Genomic DNA, 21,224 nt, shown 5'->3' with positions numbered 1-21,224 from the left:
CGCTTTGAGCATTTTTTTAAAACACGGTCTTGAGTTAAAAATAGTCCAACTGTCAAACAGTCAAGGCATTTGAACACAAGAGCACAACTTAATGTAATGCATATTTAGAAGCACCTTTAGGTCAGGCAAACCCAAACCCAGCCTAATTATGCAGGGCTTCCTTAAGACGGATTAGTCAACTAATCATTCTGGAAACTCATGAGTAGTTGATTCTGAAAACATGTTGCTTTGCATATCCCTACTGAACAACAATTTTATATAACATGATTCCATTGCCACTAATTAAATGCAGCTATTTTGGTCTAAACTAGACAGTTGCAGTCAACGAACGGAAGGAGTGAAGAATCCTAATGCATGATTAATAATCAGCATCTTTCAAAGATATTTCGTTGATCGAAAACAACTCGGAAAAACATCAGCAGCTGAGTGATATGATCTGAAAAGGATGCTGCAAAACACAGAGACATCCCGGGTAACTAATGCGAAGACGTCAGGAGCGATACGGCTTTGCCGGGATTGTGTGAGAATTCACTCTGAGGTGCATGTCAAAAATGTTAAAGCACAACTGAAAGCTCCCCTCCAGAAGGCTGAGGGTTCTCCGCCGTATATTCAAATTTCTGTTGCAAACTGCTTTGAAGGAAGCCCACATGCTGAATCCTTTCAGCTCGAAGATATGAGGCACTGAAATCGAACCTAGATTGTAAACACACAGAACGCCTGGTATGTGACATTGACATGTACGAGATGCATGAAGTGTTGGGTCATACAGTATCTGAACATTACATCACATCCCAGCTTTGAAACATCAGTAGAAAAAACAGCTAAATATATAATTAAAGAATGGCATGCACAAACAAACGCTTTTCTTTTTTCAGTCAAAGGCAAAAATAAACTTTTGAATGAAATGCATGTCTCCATGCAGTTACAATAAATGGATACTATAGATTGCACCATAAAAAATACCTTAAGGCTATGATAAATGATTCATGCATTACAGTGTAGCTCTTCTGAAGCCATGTGACTAAAATGTAATGGAAAAGAGCGATGAGCAACAGCCCTTAAAATTATGACATAGTATTAATTTTTTCCAATATATCATTACTTGTAACTCACAGGTTGCCTGGTGAAAGGTTTTTATTTAGTACAAATCATGATTAAAAGAAAAATCTGGTTTAAAAGCAAACTATAATACCTTTCCAGGATAATCTGCTTATTTCTGTGGTAAAGGGATGCAGATTAGTGCTGATCGATAACTTCATCAAGCACCCAGGTCCAGCGGTCAATACCTCACCCTGCAATCAGGCAAATCATATTGTCTGGTGTGGTTAAAATGATGTGTTAATGATTCTTTATAATGAGCCCACCAACGGCCAAAGAAAGGTGAAAGCTAAGGATCGTGGGAACCAAATAACCAACAACAGCAGGACCGGATCTGACTCTGAAAGTGTGGGATAAAAAAAGTATATAAAATTGTGAGTCACCCTGACCGCTTTGACTTTTTATACCTTTTTTGCTTTGAGAACAGTTTAGGATTGCAATAATGGGTTGATGCACAATCCTGCGGGTTAAAGGAAAATTCGGGGTTCAGCACAAGTTAAGCTCAATCGACAGAACTTGTGCCAAAATATTGATTACCACAAAATTCATTTCGAGTCAACACTGCTTTCCTTTAAATAAAGCAAAAATCTGGAAGACAGAGAGACACCTACAATATATAGCCACAAAATATAGTATGAGATGATGCATGTTCATATCAGGGTTTTTTTTTCTTTTTTTTTTTTCTTTTTTTTGAAGGACAGCACATTTTGACTAAAGACTAAACATTTTATGGTTATATATCAAAATACACTACCAGTCAAACGGTTTTGTAACAGTAAAATTTTTAATGTTTTTTGAAGAAGCCTCTTCTGCTCATCAAGACTGCATTTACTTGATCCAAAATACAGCAAAAGCAGTAATATTGTGAAATATTTTTACTATTTAAAATAACTGCTTTCTATTTGAATACATTTTAAAATGCAATTTATTCCAGTCATCTAATATGCTGATTTCCTGTTCAAGAAACAATAATTATTATCAATATTTAAAATATAATAAAAAATAAAATATTTACATTTTTTTCAGGAACATTACATGTAACATTATACACTATCATTCAAAAAAAGATGATGATAAAGACATTTAATGTTACAGAAGATTTCTATTTCAGATCAAAGAAACCTTTTCAACATAAGAATAATAAGAATAAATGCAAATCAGAATATTAGAATGATTTCTGAAGGATCATGTGACTGGAGTAATGATGCTAAAAATGTAGCTTTGAAATCAAAGAAATAAATTACATTTTAAAATATATTCAAATAGAAAACAGTTATTTTAAATAGCAAAACATTTCAAAATTTTACTGTTTTTGCTGTACTTTTGATCAAATAAATGCAGGCTTTGTGAGCATAAGAGACTTCTTTAAAAAAAACATTAAAAATCAAAAACTATTGACTGGTAATGTAATTATAAAATATTAAATTACTTAAATATATTATAAATATATTTTAAATATAAATGAACCATATTATAAATGATATCATATATTTATATAACTATATAAAATAAATATTTTTAAATATTTGTTAAATAACAATAACTTTTTATTACTATACTATACTATTACTATACTATACTATTTATTACTAGACACTTAAAGGGATAGTTCACCCAAAAATGAGAATTCTGTCATTAATTACTCACCCTCATGTCATTCCAAACCTGTAAGACCTTCGTTCATCTTTTGAACACAAATTAAGATATTTTTGATTAAATCTGACAGCTTTCTCAACCTAGACAGCAGCACAACTGACACATTTAAGGCCCAGAAAGGTAATAAGGACATCATTAAAACAGTCCATGTAACATACATGGTTCAGCCTCATCTTATGAAGTTAGGAGAATACTTTCTGTGCGCAAAGAAAACACAAATAACTTTATTCGACAATTTCTTCCATATAGCTGCTTCTCGCTGAATTGAACTTGAAAATGAATTCATAATTGACCACTTCTGACAAATTCTGCAACATCAACACTGTTACTGAACCGAACTGAATCAACATTGAACTGACTCGAGTTAAATATCAACTTTCCTGTCTTCAAGTAGAGCTGCTTATCACTAAATTTAACCTTAACTTCAAAATGAATGAACTTTACACTGTTATTGAACTGAACTTAATCAAACTCGGAACTTTCTGGAGCTGAATAATAACACTATTATCTTGTTACAGTTGCTTTACAGCAGAACTTTGCATCATCGATTCTGTCACCTCCTGATTAATACTGTGATGCATCTTTGAAACAATCTCTCTAAAGGTGACCTGAAACAAATGCGGTGGTACTGAATCCAAAATATTAGACACAGACCACAACCATTGCACAAACTCAAATTAAACTCCAAAGATGAAAATTTGGTCATTTAATCACCCTCAGGTTGTTTCAAACCTATATGAATTATTTCTTCAGCTGATCGCAAAAGATGTTTTGAAGAATGTGGGTACTGTCCGTACCGTACTGTCTCTTTTGACTTCCATAGTATTGGCTACCATCAACAGTTTGGTCACCAGCACTCTTTAAAGCATCTTCTTTTGTGTTTACCAGAAGAAAGAAACCCATACAGCTTTGGAACAACTGGGAGATGAGTAGATGATGACCGAGTTTTCATTTTTGGGTTAACTATCTGTCTGAAACCCAGCCTCCCTAAGCGTAACCCTTTGACTTCCACAAGCACACTCTCCAATGCCCTTTTTCTCCAGCAGCGCTGAGGCGCAGAGCAACAGCCAAGCGCTCCACCTGCACAGGTGCAGCACGCAGTGGGGCTGCGAGCTGCTGCCATGTCAGGTAATTACAGAGAGGCGGATAAATCACTGCAAGCTTGGCCCCCGACCAGCCGAATCTAGGCCAATCATTTTCTGCACTGCCTGGCAAATTTGATGCCTTGTATTAACAATTTACTGTGCCAATGCGGCACTGACCTCCGATAAACAACCCATTTTCCTCTCTAATGTCTTTCCTGTGCTGGTGTTATCAAACATTTCATCGGATTCATTATTCATGCTGTATTGCAGTTAAACGCAGAGTACATAATGCATCAAGAATTCTACTGCGTGCAGACAGGAGCGTGCCTGGGCTTGCTAAAACGTGATCATGAAACTACAGTACAACTGAGACGACCGCCTCTTCTTGAGTCTCCCATCAACAATATAGTTTGCACATATGAATCGTTACTACAACCCGGTCGATTAGCTATCCAATAAGTCTAGCTCTAATTCTGCTACCGACATAATTAAGTAAATCACATTCTTGTCCAAACAAAGGTAGAGTATCAGACGCGCACGCTCACTATGGGAGAATACAATTTCTCTCCACGGCCGCATTTGTAGGACAGTAGATCACTCTGTCACGCAGATCTGTATTTCTGCTTACTCACTAAAAGGATGCGGCGAGGTTGAAACTGCTTTAGTCTCCAGAATGTGGAGAAATCTCAAGGCCGCTCAAAAGTAGGCTAGAAGGCAAGGACGTTCTATTAAAAGAGACCATGTAATCTAGTCTGTTGTGAATTTATAAAAGGCGTGAAGGCATAAAACACATGGGAGTAAGCAAAGGTGTTGACAGTTACTTCCTGCAAAAAGTGATGAAAGAACGAATGTGTGATGGCTGGAGCACGTTGACCTCAGCTTTGTGAGACTCCTGCGAGGTGTTTCAAGGTTTCCTCAGGGGGAAGGTTCAAGGTCTGTGGTTTTCTCTGACTAATAAGTGCTGGTTGCCCACCTAGCCATGATGGTCTGACACCTCTCTGAACACACAGTCACAAAAACAAGAGAGAAAAGGTGTGGAAATGCCATGTATTTCAGTTGAAAAGAAATTAAGGTGTTTTGAGGAAAACATTGCAGGATTTTTCTCCATATAGTGGACTTCAATGAGGGTTCAGCGGTTGAAGGTCCAAACTGCAGCTTCAGTGCAGCTTTAAAGGGCTCCTTACATTATCAGCCAAGGAATAAGGGTCTCGTTTAGCAAAACGATCTGTCATTTTCCAAAAAAAAATCATATTTAGCTCTGCCTCCATGCCTTACGTAGTAACATTGGAAAGGTCACATGTGATGTAGGCTGATGTACTGACCCAGTGTTTACAAAGCGAACGTGCAAAGAAAGTCAAACACCCTTCACAAAAAAAGGTAAAACAACAATGTCAGATGATTTTGAAGTTGGAGGAGAAAATGAGATGGAGTTTTTCACACTACCCTACTTTTTTTTAACCGAAGTACACAGACAAAGAACTAACCATGCATGGCATTTCCAACATTATTACACGCGTGAAGTCATGGACGTGCATCGCAGAGTAAAAAGTATATACATTTTTATTTTTTATTTTTTCATTTTTATGAAAATGACCAGTTGATTCACTAAATAAGTGGGGATCATGTAGAGATCATGTAGAGCCATTTGAAGCTGTACTGAAACTGCAGTTTGGACCTTCAACCCGTTGATCCCCATTTAAGTGCACTATATGGTGAAAAATCCCAGGTTTTCCTCAAAAACCTTAATTTCTTTTTGACTGACGAAAGAAAGACGTGAACATCTTGGATGAAATAGGGAAGTAAATGGGAGTAAATTATCAGGAAATTTTAATTCAGGAATGAACTAATCCTTTAATATGAGCTTCATAAGTACTAATAAACTGCCGATATGGTAGTAATATGCCAACACGTTCTCACCCCCAACTCACTGAATATTGGCGCTTGGTCTGGACCCCTTTAGTGTCAATTTTTAATGCACAGGGTACCCCTTTAGGGTCACTTTTCCACGTGCAGGGTCCTCCATTGTCTTCGGTTGGTTGCCTTAATTTAATGGTTTGCATGCATTAAATTGAAAAAAATTCAAATTACACACATCTTATTCAAAAATCAGTCATGAGACACACAAGAGCCAATGGCATTTCACAACCAAAGCTGACGTAATGCTTCTTCTGGCGTCATTTTTTGAATTGTCAGCGGATAGACGTGACGATTGCATCTATTCCTCTCAGAAATCAATTGTTTTGCCTTGAAATACTAATATTTTTTAAATAAATTGTGACTGTAGTTGTATTTGCCTGCTATATACTATGTTTTATTGACAAATGGTTAAGTTTAGTGGCAGTTACGTGCTCATAAATGTGTAAATAATGTAATGTAAATAAAACTGCTCTGACTGTTTATATTTATATATAATATTTATATTAATTAAAAAAAAAAAAAAAAAAAAAAAAAAAAAATTCACACCCCTGCTGAAAAAAAACAACAAAAAAAAACAGTTAAAACCAGCCTAAGCTGGTTGAATGGTCTTAGCTGGTCTTAGCTGGTCATCCAGGCTGGTCTTAGCTGGTCATAGACGTTTGGGAGGCTGGTTTTAGAGGGGTTTTGGCCATTTCCTTGGCTGGCCAGGCTGGTCTTAGCTGGTCAGGCTGGGAGACCAGCTGAAACAACCAGCTAAAACTAGCCTGACCAGCCTAGCCAGGCAGGTAGGGTTTCTTATTTAAAGCAATGGAGGAACCTGCACGTCGAAACATGACGTGAAAGGGTCCTGACCAAGCCTGAGTATGTGATGAGTTGGGAGTAAGAATGTGTTGCACATGCATACTAATAAGCAAATACTTAACAGTGTTGAGGAAAGTTACTTTTAAAAGTAAGGCATTAAAATATAGTGTTATTCTCTAAAAAAGTAACTAATTACATAGTTACTTTTTATGGAAAGTAATGTGTTATGTTACTTTTGCATTACGTTTTAAATCTGGACACGGCTGGCTTGTTTGTTTTTAATATAAAAATTCTATTTTTGGCAAATGCAAAAGTCCTTTCGCATCAAAAGTGAAATGAATAAGCCTCAGGCTGAGAGAAAAGTAAATTCACGTCTGTACAGTAGAACGCAGGAGAAGAAATTCAATACTCTTCAGCAATAAAACAAAATGAAGCACAAGTGTTGGCTTATGTAGTCATTTTTGCTTATTAGTCTGGTTGAATTGGATCATCGAAGGTCAGCGGCAAAGACATTGGTTAATAAATTGGTATTAAATACATAAAGGATATCTGTGTTATTTAACATATTTAATTATTACAGATTTGTGTTAATTGTGATTCTGAGTTTGTATTTTACTGTTCCTATTTATTTGGAGGAACACTGAATCTGTTTTTGTGCAACTGAGATGAGCATGCATTATCACATTTAGTCTAGAACTACAGTAAACATCATGTTTACACACAGCACAGTCAATAGTAACTGCTGTTACTGTCCCTAAAATAACTGAATAATTTCATATTTGATATAGATGCCACCATCTAGAGAACAAAATGGATGATATAACGGCAATAAATGTCCCAAAATATATATAAAAAAAAAACCTGATTAAAAAAAATTAACAATTTTTAAATAATATTACATAAAATAATATTAATACTATATCATATAAAATGAGTTGGACATTTATTTTTATATTATTATAGGTACAAATAAGTAAACATAATTTTTTATAATATTATATAAAGGAATATTAATACTATATAATATACAATGAGTTGGACATTTATTTGTTTATTATTATAATAGGTACAAATAAAAATAAAATGTCACTGAATATTTTCATATTGCATGCAATATGCAACCATCTAGACAACAAAATGGTTGATATAATGGAAATAAATGTCCCAAAATAAATAAACGAAAAATATATATATACATTTTTTTAATAATATTATATAATGTATAATATTGAAAGTATAAAGTATAATAATGAGTTGGAAATTTATTTATTTATTATTATAGGTATAAATGTTTAAAAGTTTGGGGTCTGTTTTTTTTTTTCTTTTAAAAAAATTTATACCTATTCAGCAACGATGCATTAAATTAACCAAAAGTGAGAGTAAAGAATTTTACATTGTCATAAAAAAATGTCCAAATTAAATGAACGTTGTTCTTTCTACTTTCTACTTTCTATTCATCAAATGATGTATCACGCTTTCCATGAACAAATGAGGCAACACAACTGTTTTCAATATTGACAATAAAAAAATAATAAACTCTATCAAATCAAATTAGCATTTTAAAATGATTTCTGTAGGATCACATGACATTAAAGACTGGAGTACTGGCTACTGAAAATTCAGCTTTGGCATCAAAGGAATTATTGTATTTTAAAATATATTAAAATAGAAAACAGTTATTTTTATTTTTTGTCAGAAAGAAAGAACAAATCAACAAGATCAGCAAGGCAAATAAAAGAATTGTTCGATTTAGGTATACTGCTATCCTACATGGTTCATTCATTTCCATGCTATAATCAATATTAGATCTGATTGTTCCAGTTAATTCCAGATATATCTTATTTATCAGTTTATTTAAATAGTCAGGACTATTGAAAGTCAGGGATTGTAAGTATGTCCCTAAACTGGCCGATACCAATCTCTAAAGCATGATAGTATTACAGGATGGAGCAGTGCCCAGCTGTTGAAACAGGTGAATAATTAATGATCATTTTTTCCCGACAAAGTCAATTCAGAAATGCCCTCACATCAGCTGCACAGCGGCTCTACGCACATAGGGCACACATATCACGGAAACTCTATCATCTTGAATTTCATCCTGTCAGAATGTTTTCACAAATGCACGACGCAGGCCACTTGGAGAACCATCTTCCTGTGTAATCTGTGTGATTGAAGGTGACTATCGCAATCAGGATTGACAAGATGACTGGTTTTCGTCTTTAAGGGCAACATGAGACTTCCTGGTTGTGAAGGAGGAAAGAGATTAACCAAATAAAAGAGGAACTGTGACTTTAATCCACAATAAACCCAATCAGTCAGGTCAAACCGAGGCCTGGGATGTATGTTCTTTGTGTGAAGAGAAGAAATTCCACTCATTACAAATCTGAGAAGGAAAACTGTAAGCTAACATGTCTTGATTTCACCAAATGATGTACATGATGCAACACCGTCAGAGATGTTCATTCTTCAAAACGTAAGTGAAATCAAACCTCTCGGGCTAGAAATAAACAGATTTTGTTCTGCTGACAAGAACTAACATCTCCCTTTTTGTTCCATCTGATGCATTTAGCGTCTGGACCGAAATCAACCTGCATTCAGGCCAGCATAGAGTCAAAACTACTGTTTAGACTGACCTGGCCTTCTCGAGCAAACTCATGCAGGGAGAAGCCAAACTTCCTGCGAGAGAAAGAAATCTGTGCCTCTAAAGGAGGCCAGGAAAAACACATTAGAACTCACAAACACGCAGTGTCGTGCAAGCGATTTGCTTACACAATCGTCTTTCCACAGCAACCCTCTGAAAGAGAAGCAATCAATTCTGCCTCAACTCAATCACAATGCATTACCCCTCACGCCACAGTTTAGCCCAGCATTCATTCTTTTACCGATGAGGTTCCCGCTTTTGCTTTCGTCTTATACACATCTTTCCGTCGCTCACTGGCGATTCCTCAGACCATAGATGTAAAAATGGAATCAATACAAAACCTCTCGAATGCAGGCAAGCCACAGAACTATCAAAATAGCCCCACCATGGCTTGACACAAAGCCAATATAAACTGATCACACTGGGTAATTAGTCATATCCTTACCCTTGATGCAGCAGGCTTTTTGTTCAATACTTACTTTCTTTGCTCAATCAATACTTTACATCTCTGTATGCTTTCAGGCCCTTTTAAAATCCATCAGGAGCATGTTGGCATTACATTTACTTCAAGCTGTTAAGAAAAACAAGAAGACCCAGTAGGCAAACAAACGGGGAGAAACACCTGTTGAAAACGGTGTGGTATTTAAATCAGCAAACAGAGCTGCTTTGAATAAAACTGTTTTTTGTAAAAGACTGAACGGTTAGTTCACCCCCACAAAAACTCTGTCATCATTTATTCACCTGTATATCACTGGAATCCTGTATGACTTTATTTCTTCTGTGAAACAAAAAGATTAGGGCTATGAAAACATTGGAACAGTGGAATCCAGCCATAAAAACAGAATTTACATTATAATGCGGAATGTCATGGAATTGACCCTTCGCAAGCTTGATTGACAGGCTGACCAATCATAACGCCAAATTCGCCATTTTGTCCGACAAACAAATCAGACAGGAGAGTAGATTAACTTCGGTGGACTTGAAACTTGAAAAATTGTGTGTACTGACGTCTTTCCATGGTTGAGATAAAATACAGAGCACAGCATAAATAAGTACACCATCTCTGAATAAATATAAAACATGTGTTTTCTTAATAATAACTAATATAATTTGTGTAAAGATGGCAACATTGAAATGCATTAAACATATACTTAATAACAACAAACAACAAAATATATGCCAATATTTTCTGTAAAATAAGTAAATTACCTAATTTTGTTTAAATGAAGGATTGCAGAAATGAGTACACCCTATTTAATTCAGCAAATGTATAATATTCTAGTACTTAACATGTCCTCCATAACTAAGTACGCTGAAGGATTTTCACCATGGGAGAATGAGTATCTTCACTGTCATGTTGAAAAAATGCCCAACAATGCAGGGAATGAGGAGAGGATAGCATCTTCTGTTTCAAGTTTTTGTATTGCATAACACAGTGGTGTGTGAATTCATGACAGCTTTGATAAAGTACAACTCCCTCACACCTTCAGTACTCATAAATCCCTATATAAGAGCTTTACTACCACTGAACATCACTGTGGATACCAGGCACTTCTCACTGTACTCCTCCTCTAGCAACAGCATAACATTTTGAATGCTTTTGGATCCAAAATGATGTCACACTTTTGATAGCTTTTGCCAGCTCTGAGACATTTGCATGGTATTTCTCCTGCTCTTTTTCTAGCAAAAATTCACTTATCACTAAATGAAAACTTAAAGTGAAGACCTGATTATTTCAGGAGCCTTGCCACAAGTCCATTGTTTTTGAATGTCAGTGCTACTTCTGCTATATTTTCACACTTAAAACAATAATTTGGTATTCCTCTTGTACCATTTTACCAAAATAGGGATTATACAAAGCGCATGTTATTTTTTATTTAGTACTGACCTGAATAAGATATTTCACATAAAAGACGTTTACATATAGTCCAAAAGAGAAAATAATAGTTGAATTAAAAAAAAATGAATGATTTTCTTATTTCCTTATTCTGTAATAGTTGCATGAGTCCCTCAGCTGTCCTCAATGTGAAAAGATTTCAAAATCATAAAGTCACTGTTGAAAAGAGCCGTGTCACAAGTCCATTGTTTTTGAATGTCAGTGCTACTTCTGCTATATTTTCACACTTAAAACAATAATTTGGTATTCCTCTTGTACCACTGTCCTCTTTTATGCTAAGAAATAAATCTTCTGACAGTTCTCTTCGAAGTGGTTCCTTTGTTGGCAGCATTAAATCTGATTATGATTCAACAGGCTATATAACACTTTTAATTGTCAGGAAATTACTTGTCTTTAAAAGTTCTGGTTTAATATACTTACCTGTTGATCAAAAATTGCCTTAAACCTAGACTTTTTTGTTTGTTTGTTTTATTTAGTAACTTTCAGGAGGGTGTACTCATTTTTGCAACACTTTATCACTTTGATAAGAAAATCTTATTTTCTTAAATAATTTTGACATTCTTCTTTGATTGATCAAGCAGGCTTGTTGGAACATTATATCTCCAAAGAACTCTAACATGTCTTCTAAGTAATGAGTAATTGCTGAATTTGTTAAGTTTTAGAGGCGGTGTACTCATTTATGCTGTGCACTGTACGTTCTGATGTTCATCATTCTGATGTTGTTTTTTTCGTGCTTTAAGTAAAGAAGAAAAGACGATTGATTCATGTGTCGATTGATGTAATAAGGCAATACAATGTTCTGTCAAGACACAAGAAAACAGTATTTGCTGTTTGAATTTCATTTTAAAGCTGGATGAAAAATGGTTAGAAATATTCTTCAAATATATATATAATACATTTTGTGTTTGTGTATGTGTTCCACAGAAGAAGGAAAGTCGAACAAGTCTGGAATGACATTAGGGTAAATAAAGAATTTATTTTTGGGTGAACTATCCCTTTAAAGTTGAGCAACTAAATAATTGGAAACGTCTGGCAAACGTCACTGGAAAGAAGTGAGAAGTAGTAAGAAGTTGTTTCCTTTAGAAGAACAAGTTCTGACGTTTTGATTAAGAATTATGAGATTAAAAAGGTGGGGTCATTCTGCGTCAACTCAACCCAAGGTCACCAACTCAAATACAATTTTTTCTTTAGAAAGACAAACATATATATAAGGATGAAGGCCAAAATACTAAATGTCACAGATTTATATTTACTGAGTAATTCACTATTTTGTAGAAGGGGACAAGTTTCACTTGAGATCTGGAGCCAAATTACAAGGGGAGGGGGGTAAAATGACTTAGAAAGCTGGCAGAAACATTATTTTATTTTTACACAGAGATTGGTAGGTCTATTAGTAAAATCTGTTAACTTAGCTATTTTTGTTTCATTATATGCCAACGGTGACAGTTCAAAGATGGCAAAAAGCTCTTCTTGAGGGTTTTTGCTTAAGTTTGCATGCCTGTAACTCAAGTATTAAAGATATCTTAACATCCTTTTAGATGCTGCTTCTTAACAAACTTTCCTTTTGATGTCTTCATTTTAAAGGCCTTCAATGGTTCAGTGCCAGAGATATGGTGTTTTTAAAGTGGCTCCATGAGTAAATTAGTAAATTGTTCACATTTTCAGTGATCAAAAACTAAATGTGCATCACTTTGCAAATGATTCCTTTTAAGTTTCCGAAATGTGGTTGATTTAAAACAGAAACATGAATGAAGAAACATGATGAACTGTTCACAATAAAATCAATAACATGCTTTTATACTGCTCATGATTAAGCATGAGAAGAATTTCCATTAAAAATTTAACCATTCTTTGTCATCACTGTGCCTTAAACATCTGGATGTTACATATTAGTTTATTTATATAAATTATATAGTAAGATTTTTATTTATATACAGTTGAAATCAAAGTTTACATACACCTTGCAGAATCTGCAACATGTTAATTATTTTACCAAAATACGAGGGATTATACAAAGTGCATGTTATTTTTTATTTAGTACTAACCTGAATAAGATATTTCACATAAAAGACGTTTACATATAGTCCACAAGAGAAAATAATAGTTGAATTTATAAAAATGAATGATTTTCTTATTTCCTTATTCTGTAATAGTTGCATGAGTCCCTCAGCTGTCCTCAATGTGAAAAGTCATTGTTGAAAAGAGTTCATATACACAAAAATCCTGAATAACCAAAGAATTTGTGGGAACAAATAAACACAGGTGTGGATCATTCCACAACACAGTAATATGTATCAAGTGTATGTAAACTTTTAAACGGGGTCATTTTTATAAATTTAACTATTATTTTCTTTTACGTGAAATATCTTATTTAGGTCAGTACTAAAAAAAATAACATGCATTTTGTATGATCTCTCTTATTTTGATACAATAATTAACATTAAGCAGAGTCTGCAAGATGTGTTTAAACTTTTGACTTCAACTGTATTATACATGCACTCATGTGCCACTAAATGCACCAATGAAACAGCAAATCAATTAACAGTTCATTAAAATCTGTTGCAAATGCCCTAAAAATAATTACCACATAAATTCTGACCACAACATTCTAGACATTAAGTACTGCATGATTGACACCATAAAAAAAACATTAATTACAGTAAACCACTACAGACACCGAAGAGGCCACATACCCACCAATATTCAGAACAGCGGTCAATCAATGTGGGTTTCTCATCTCCTGCAATCTACAGTATTCGGTTACCTTCTGGATTACAGTTGCTTATCAAAGAAAAACACCCAAGGAGTGTAAATATAACTGTGCAGCTAAACTGCACTCAATGCTGTTAAACCAGACAGTAGCCAGCATAATCCATTATCTGTTATCTAAAATTCATCCAATCAGCATAAACAGAATTTTACTTATCTTTTACATAATCCCATAACACGCTGTCAGATAAAACCCGTTATTCTTTTAACAAACAAAGTATGACATGCTGTTCATAAAGATGGGATGAGTACAGACTTGTAATTGTTGGCCATATGCAACCCTTGACTGACAGGTGAAATCTTGCAGGGTGACGCTGACCTACTGCTTAAGTCTCACTCGAGTAAAGCCGAGGATAATCCAGCACATTTCACACCACTTGTAATGTTGTTCAAGTCAACCACTCTGGACAACAGCCTCGCTGATCAACTGGCCAGCTGTCACCAAACTGCTTTTTCTCCAATGCCTAAGTTAGCTTCAGTAACAACCACAAACTTAAGCCATGATATCACAAGGCCTTCCTCAAATATTTGTCATATCTTGCACAATTTTGCAACAACTCATGGGAGTGACACTGAAACAAAACCACACAATAATGTTATTCAGACATACTCATTCAGAGGTGCAAGAAACCGGGAACAAACTCAATAAGTTGACATGAAATCATGTAAAATGTGCAACATATTGCATTTAAAAAAAGCTGTAGAGGAGTGTAAATGAGTGTGTTTAACCGCATAATGTTTGACAGATTCTTAAATAGAAAATTCATATGAAATTGAAAATCTTGTTCTGGCAGAATGAAAGCCTCTGTTACCATTCACTTTCACTGTTTGAAAAAAAGAACAAAAACGACCACTGACTACTAAAACGTCTCCTTTTCTGTTTTAAGGAATAAAGTTATCATACAGTTTTAGATCAAAACGACAGTTAGTAAATGCTAAAAGAAGGTTCACTGCTGGATTAACAGGGTGTTAAAAATTCACGAAGTCAACATTTCAGGTGGTTTGGGTTAAAGGAGTAGTTCACTACCAAACAAAAATTTACAGATAATTTACTCACGCCCTTGTCATTCAAGATGTTCATGTCTTTCTTTCTTCAGTCATAAAGAAATTAGGTTTTTCGAGGAAAGCATTTCAGGAATTATCTCCATATAGTGAACTTCAATGGTGCCTCCAAGTTCGGACATTCAAAATGCAGTTTAAATGCGGTTTCAAAGGGCTCTAAACAATCCCAGCCAATGAAGAAGGGTCTTATCTAGAAAAACGATCTGATTTTTTTCTAAACAAATTGACAATTTATATACTTTTTAACCTTAAACGCTTGTCTTGTCTATGGCTACTTGGGGGCACCATTGAAGTCCACTATATGGAGATAATTTCTGAAATGTTTTCCTCAAGAAACATAATTTCTTTACGACTGAAGAAAGAAAGACATTAACATCTTGGATGACAAAGAGGGAGTAAATTTATCTGTAAAATTTTAATAAATCTGTAAATTTTTGTTCTGGAAGTAAACAAATCTATTAAAGGTGCACTCAGTAAAGCTGTGTCTCATATCACATGTCTTCGAAGATACCACATTTTTACGAGGAATTTTGTGTGTGTTACAAATGTATGTTCTATATGTAGTATGAAAGAAATCTGGACATGCTACATCCACCATATTGTCACTGTCATGTGACTTACGCCAACAGTTGCGTCACTTCACTGAAATTCACAAATCCTCTCCTGTGGCCTCATGGGACAAAACCCCGGTACTTTCCGCCTAATGTTTTGTGAATATTATAAATTTGGATATACTGCTTTTCATCTACTACTCAGAAGTCAATGCACATTTCATTTAGATGTTTATACTCTTATTTATCTTGATAGCGCCAGTAAGTACTTTATACTGACACCTATTGGTCTGGATGAATTTTGTTTACCAACTGCATAATAATGTTTAGCTTTTGTTTGGTCCTTTTCATCTATGTTGTTATCTCATACCATACACATATTGGACATTTTTGGATTCAACACGATATTTTGTGCATTGTTGATACATAAAGCAACATTGGAATAGAGTGTTTTCACGACGCGTCATAAATCGGACATATTGGTGGCACTGAATGTAAACAATGCCACTGAGATGAACGAAACTCACATATTTTGCTGATTACTGCTGCTGAAAATGGTAATTTATTGTCATTTATTGGACTGTACTAATCGGTCGGACCGGAAAAAACATTTGGAGTACTATAGACTGACAAAAGTTCTAACAAATCAAGGAGAAGAGTAGAAAACTGAGGAACAAAAGCCGTTTGTGGTTGGCCAAACTGAACCAGGATTTCTAAAGCAAGAGTCTTGCCAACATTTGTGTTTGTGATTATCATTTCCAGTCAGGTAGGTGAAATATTAGGCTAATATCTTGATTAATACTGCTCGTATATGTATCTTTACCACCTGTTAACTTTAGTTTGTCAAAATATTGCGGCCGTTCCTGCGTACTAAGTCCTTCTCTATATGATTTAGCAGCTTCCACACATTTTGTCCGTGGTTTAGACAGTATAAACTAGCAGAACAACGTAATCAGTAGTACGTTAACCAACAGCATCAATCCATGCTGTTGTTTACATCCGAGTATCGCCAATATCGTGGCATGCTTGTCCGATTTTATTTCCCACTCGGCACTTTTTAAAGAACTAAAAACTAAATACATTGCTGTTTCTGATTTATAGCAGTAACTCCAAAAACTACATGACAGGTCTGGTCATGTGATGTCAACATGGCGGTGCCCATGAAAGACCCACTCCATGTAGAATAAACAGCTTTTATTAGAAAACTTATTGGTCTTTAGTCTTCATATTATATCAGTGTATATCATTTAAATTATATTTCTTCATAACGCTATTCATTTCGTTGAGTAAAGAAAAAAATAATTCGCCAAAAAATACATGAGTGCACCTTTAAGTGATCAGTGTCCCGGTCCAGTTCAGAGAAGTACAATCTTTATGACTGCATACCTAAAACATTTAAACTCCCATATGCCTCACACTGGTTTTATTCTAAAGTTCGGGCCCTTTAAATATGGACTGCACTGTCCAAAACATAGGCCTTGTTTGTAGAAAACACATTTTTACCTTGTAAACATCCCCGTAGGTCCCGCTGCCTATCCTCTGGATAAGCTCGAAATCCTCTTGCGGATTTCGCCTGGATAGATCGAAACTAGAGTTCATCGTGGGGACGCCGGTCTCTGACTATCAATGATAGTTGCTGGGGGCCCTGACACGGACGAAAGGAGAAAAACGGAAAAAAATAAACATACGGCGTCAGAAGGGAATCTCAGTCTCAGTACTTCACTGTAACTTTAACATGGCTTCCCGTGAGCTCCAGTGCGCATGCGCTGCGCTCGTTGACTGGAGAATGCCTGGAATGGGAGGATGAAGAGAGGAGGAGGAGGATGGGTTGGGTTGGGTCAGATGACCAGAGGCGCACCAAAAGATAACCTGCTTGTGAGGAATATTATATAGATTATATTATAACATACACAAATCTCGTCTGAAATAATCTCTGAAATAAGTCTATTAGAATAACATGTTTCTTAATTCATTTTCTTGCTTTGAAGTTTGAATATGGTGAGTGACACTGATTTGCTATTTTGTTTGTCTTGGTTTGATATAGACTTATTAGTCCTTCAGTGCAGAGTGAACTTTTAATAAAGATACACTATTGATTGACTGTATAAATCTGTAATATTTTATATTTAGAATAATTTATAAGAATATTTTAATCTAAAACATGTTGTAAGAAAGCAGAAGTTTAACTCTGTCACTGACTAACCTTTCTTGTAAGACGTTCAACTCATAAGATGACTTCACTGAAAAGTCAAAACTCATGAGGTCTACTTTAGGCCGCCAAATAGAGAAAGCAGAAATTCAGAGAATTAGAATGTATTTTATTTCCTTTCCAGTTCAGTTTCCAGTGCAGTTATTTACAGAAATCTTCCTTCAAGTGTTAGATCGCTGGTTGTACTTATTTCGTACTTATTTTTTCATTTATTGTTATCTTCTGGTTTGTATGTAGTGATAACAGTGACGGGTTGTGGTTGTCTACATGAATTCTCTTCATTTTGTGAGTTACACAAGGCAGTCTGAGGTCTGTTTTCTCACATATATCTCTCCAAATATGTGACAAATCACAGGCAGTTGACAAATTAACAGTTGTCAGGATTCTCCATGTGGTTGCGACTTACAAAACAGTCTCATACTTCTTCCTCCATCTTCTTCTCTTTCAGCTCAGACAGGATTGTGATTCAGCGCTATTTATTTCCGAATCACAGAGGAGTGTGTGCCAAGAGTGAGCTTCTGAACACATTTGTACTTACACCATGTGGTTGTTATGAAGGTTTTATGAGCCAGGACTATTCAGTCTAATTTATTTCTCAAATGCCAGGCACACATCCAGGATGCAATTTATTGACTGATTATTAAAGCATGCACTGGCACAGATCAAGGTCTCAGCATGACGGCAGTTATCAAACAACCAACGCACATACAGTTGGCCTGTATGGCTTAGAAAAGTATTATTTCCTGGCTGTTCTAGATGTGTTTTCAATTCATTGTTCAGGGTTTTTTTGCAGTGACCATAATTGTATTAATTTCAGTTCCTCTCCATATTTTAGGAATCATTTTTCTACTCAACTGGTTATCAGTTTCTTAATATTTATTTAAAAAAATTATGATTGATTTTAGATAGATAGATAGATAGATAGATCTATATTAACATGATATATATATATATATATATTTATATATATATATATTTATTAAAATGCTATAGAGATAATATAAATGATATACACTACCAGTCAAAATCTTTTGACCAGTAAGATTTTTAACGTTTTTTTTTTTAAAAAGTCTCTTCTGCTTAACAAGACTGCATTTATTTGATCCAAAATACCAAAATACAGCAAAAGCAGTAATATTCTGAAATGTTTTTACTTCTTAACACAATGTATTTCTATTTTAATATATTTCAACATGTAATTTATACCTGTGATTTTATTATTATTATTATGTTATAGAATTTTTTAGGTTTATTTGATGAAAAGAAAGTTAATTTATCTGAAACAGAAATCTATTGAAATATTATAAATGACTTTACCATCACTTTTGATTAATTTAAGTATTAATTAAGTATTAATTTCTTCTATACCCCCATAATATATATGTATGTATATGTATGTATATATATATATATATATTAAAAATGTACTCAACTGTTTTAAATAATGTTTATTAATAATAAATAATAATAATAATAATAATAAATGTTTCTTAAACAGCAAATCGGCATATTAGAATGATTTCTGAAGGATCATGTGACACTGAAGACTGGAGTAATGATGCTGAAAATTTAACTTTGTTCACACAAATAAATTATATTCAAATAGAAAACAGTTATTTTAAATATATTTCAAAAATATTTCACATTTTTACTGTTTTTGCCGTACTTTGGATCAAATAAATGGATTTAGTATATATATATATATATATATATATATATAACATATCTATATCTATCTATCTATCTATAATAAGAGAAAATGCACTACATTATGTAAAATGACCAAATTTTGACCTGATCCATATATCGGCCTATTAATGCATATACATACATGCATATAAATGCATTTTACCTTGTTATGAAAAGTCACTTTTGTTCAGGTCTAATGGATAAACTATATAAAACATACACAAGTATGATATTTGTTTAAAAAAAAAAAAAGGTTTACCTTAAAAAATGTCTGTAAACTTAAATAAAATGGTAAAGCTGAATACTCTCAATGTACAAGGGAAATATTTTTCATTACATTTCAAAAAGTCAATAAAACAAACTTTTTGTATAACTGGTATAAATTGTTTTTTTAAAGGTATGAAGCGGATATGCACACAAATACTGCTTTTTTTCTTTGCACGTGTGGGTTAAAGTTGATTTTAAAAGATTTGATTTTTAGCATAACAGACATAACTGAAAAATACCTTAATTTGTCGATTACTAGAATATACTAAAAAGCATTTCTTCGCAAGATTTGCAGTCTAATGAAGTTCTTGAAATGTTACCCCCTTTGCATAATGTTCTTCTGCTGCACTGATGTTTGGCTGGTCAAACTGTAGTCATCATCATCATCATCACCACCACCATCATAACAGTTCAGTAGCGCGCTTGCAGGAAACCGCCTCGCCTGTCTCCTTGACACACCCTTAGCTATTGTTGGCACAGTATGCGCGCCACAACCTTGACATTCCCACACGCGCGTTCAGTTGCACGGTGAAATCTTGTTCTGCGTGGATGCATCATCCTTCTCAGGAAAAAGGAAACCAGGGCGAGCGGCTACTGCGGATAACAGAGTACAAAGTGCAGGTAAACACACACGCACGGCCATCGCGCATCCCCATGTAGATGCCCACGGTACCGAACGCGCAGACACACTCCGCTTATCCACCTGTAATGACAGATCGCTGCTCAAAGCCGTGCATTGTCCCGGGAAACGGCGAGGAAAGTACGCTTCATGTGAGAGATGACTGAGTGAGTTGCGCGGATGTTGGAGACATGGAGAAACGGGCTCTCATAACGGCGATCAGCTTGTCCATGAGCCTGCTGGCGCTCATGCTGCTGGTCACGGCGATCTTTACCGACCACTGGTACGAAACCGACACCAGGAGACACAAGGAGAACTGCGACCAATACGGGTCGGAGTCCAACGACCAAAAGAACAGGGAGATGCCCATCTATCACCTGCCTCTGGTGGACAGCGGCAACGCAAAGCGCAACCTGGCTCTCATGAAGCCCATACATGTAGGGAGTCGAGAGGAGGAACTGTTGGAGAACTGGAGGGCGATTTTGGGCATGGGCATTTTGGAGACGGAGTGCGGGCGCCCGCTTTTCTCCACCTACTCTGGACTTTGGAGGAAATGCTACTTCGAGGGAATGGACAGGGATATTGACAAACTCATTTCGAGGGGTAAGACCTGAGTGCAAAGTTCATTCCAACGCAAAAAATAAACAAACAACACCGCGCTAGCGTTGGCTAAGTTTTGGCTAGGAGAACCGGTTCTGTTATTTTAAGTACCAGAGCGGTTTTCAAGTTAATTTTTGTTAGGCTTGTCAAACGTGTGTTCTTTCTACATCTACAACAGAGTTTCCTGCACTGAATCTCTAGCGAGTACACACAAGCGCGACTAGTGTGGTTTGAATCCCGAACGAATGACTCTTGTGAGTCGGTTCTTTTTAGTTAACTCACTAACACAGGGCGCCTATTGCCGTTCGATTCCCGAACGAATGATTCAAATGAACCGGCTCTTTTCACTGTATGAAACGTGTA

General features: G+C 35.3%; 2 protein-coding genes across 7 annotated transcripts in view; one reads left to right on the top strand and one right to left on the bottom strand.

Moving 5' to 3' along the window:
• map4k3a (mitogen-activated protein kinase kinase kinase kinase 3a) overlaps positions 1 to 18,585 on the bottom strand; it is a 99,048-nt gene extending 80,463 nt beyond the window's left edge. For 4 of the 6 annotated variants that reach the window (XM_051123339.1, XM_051123341.1, XM_051123340.1 and 1 more), the window contains exon 1: positions 16,981 to 18,585. In XM_051123339.1, the coding sequence (XP_050979296.1) occupies positions 16,981 to 17,076 (96 nt within the window). In that variant the 5' untranslated portion in view covers positions 17,077 to 18,585. The remainder of the gene's footprint in view (positions 1 to 16,980) is intronic. The other 2 variants (XM_051123343.1, XM_051123345.1) reach the window with 1 other exon arrangement.
• Positions 18,586 to 20,076: 1,491 nt separating this feature from the next.
• tmem178a (transmembrane protein 178a) overlaps positions 20,077 to 21,224 on the top strand; it is a 9,810-nt gene continuing 8,662 nt past the window's right edge. The window contains exon 1 of the mRNA XM_051123346.1: positions 20,077 to 20,864. Coding sequence (XP_050979303.1) covers positions 20,453 to 20,864 — 412 coding nt within the window. The 5' untranslated portion in view covers positions 20,077 to 20,452. The remainder of the gene's footprint in view (positions 20,865 to 21,224) is intronic.

The sequence above is a fragment of the Labeo rohita genome, chromosome 11 (genome assembly GCF_022985175.1).
Source record: "Labeo rohita strain BAU-BD-2019 chromosome 11, IGBB_LRoh.1.0, whole genome shotgun sequence".
Classification (NCBI taxonomy): Eukaryota; Metazoa; Chordata; class Actinopteri; order Cypriniformes; family Cyprinidae; genus Labeo; species Labeo rohita.
Note: the sequence above shows the minus strand (reverse complement) of the source record. Positions and strands in the feature narration are given on the sequence as shown.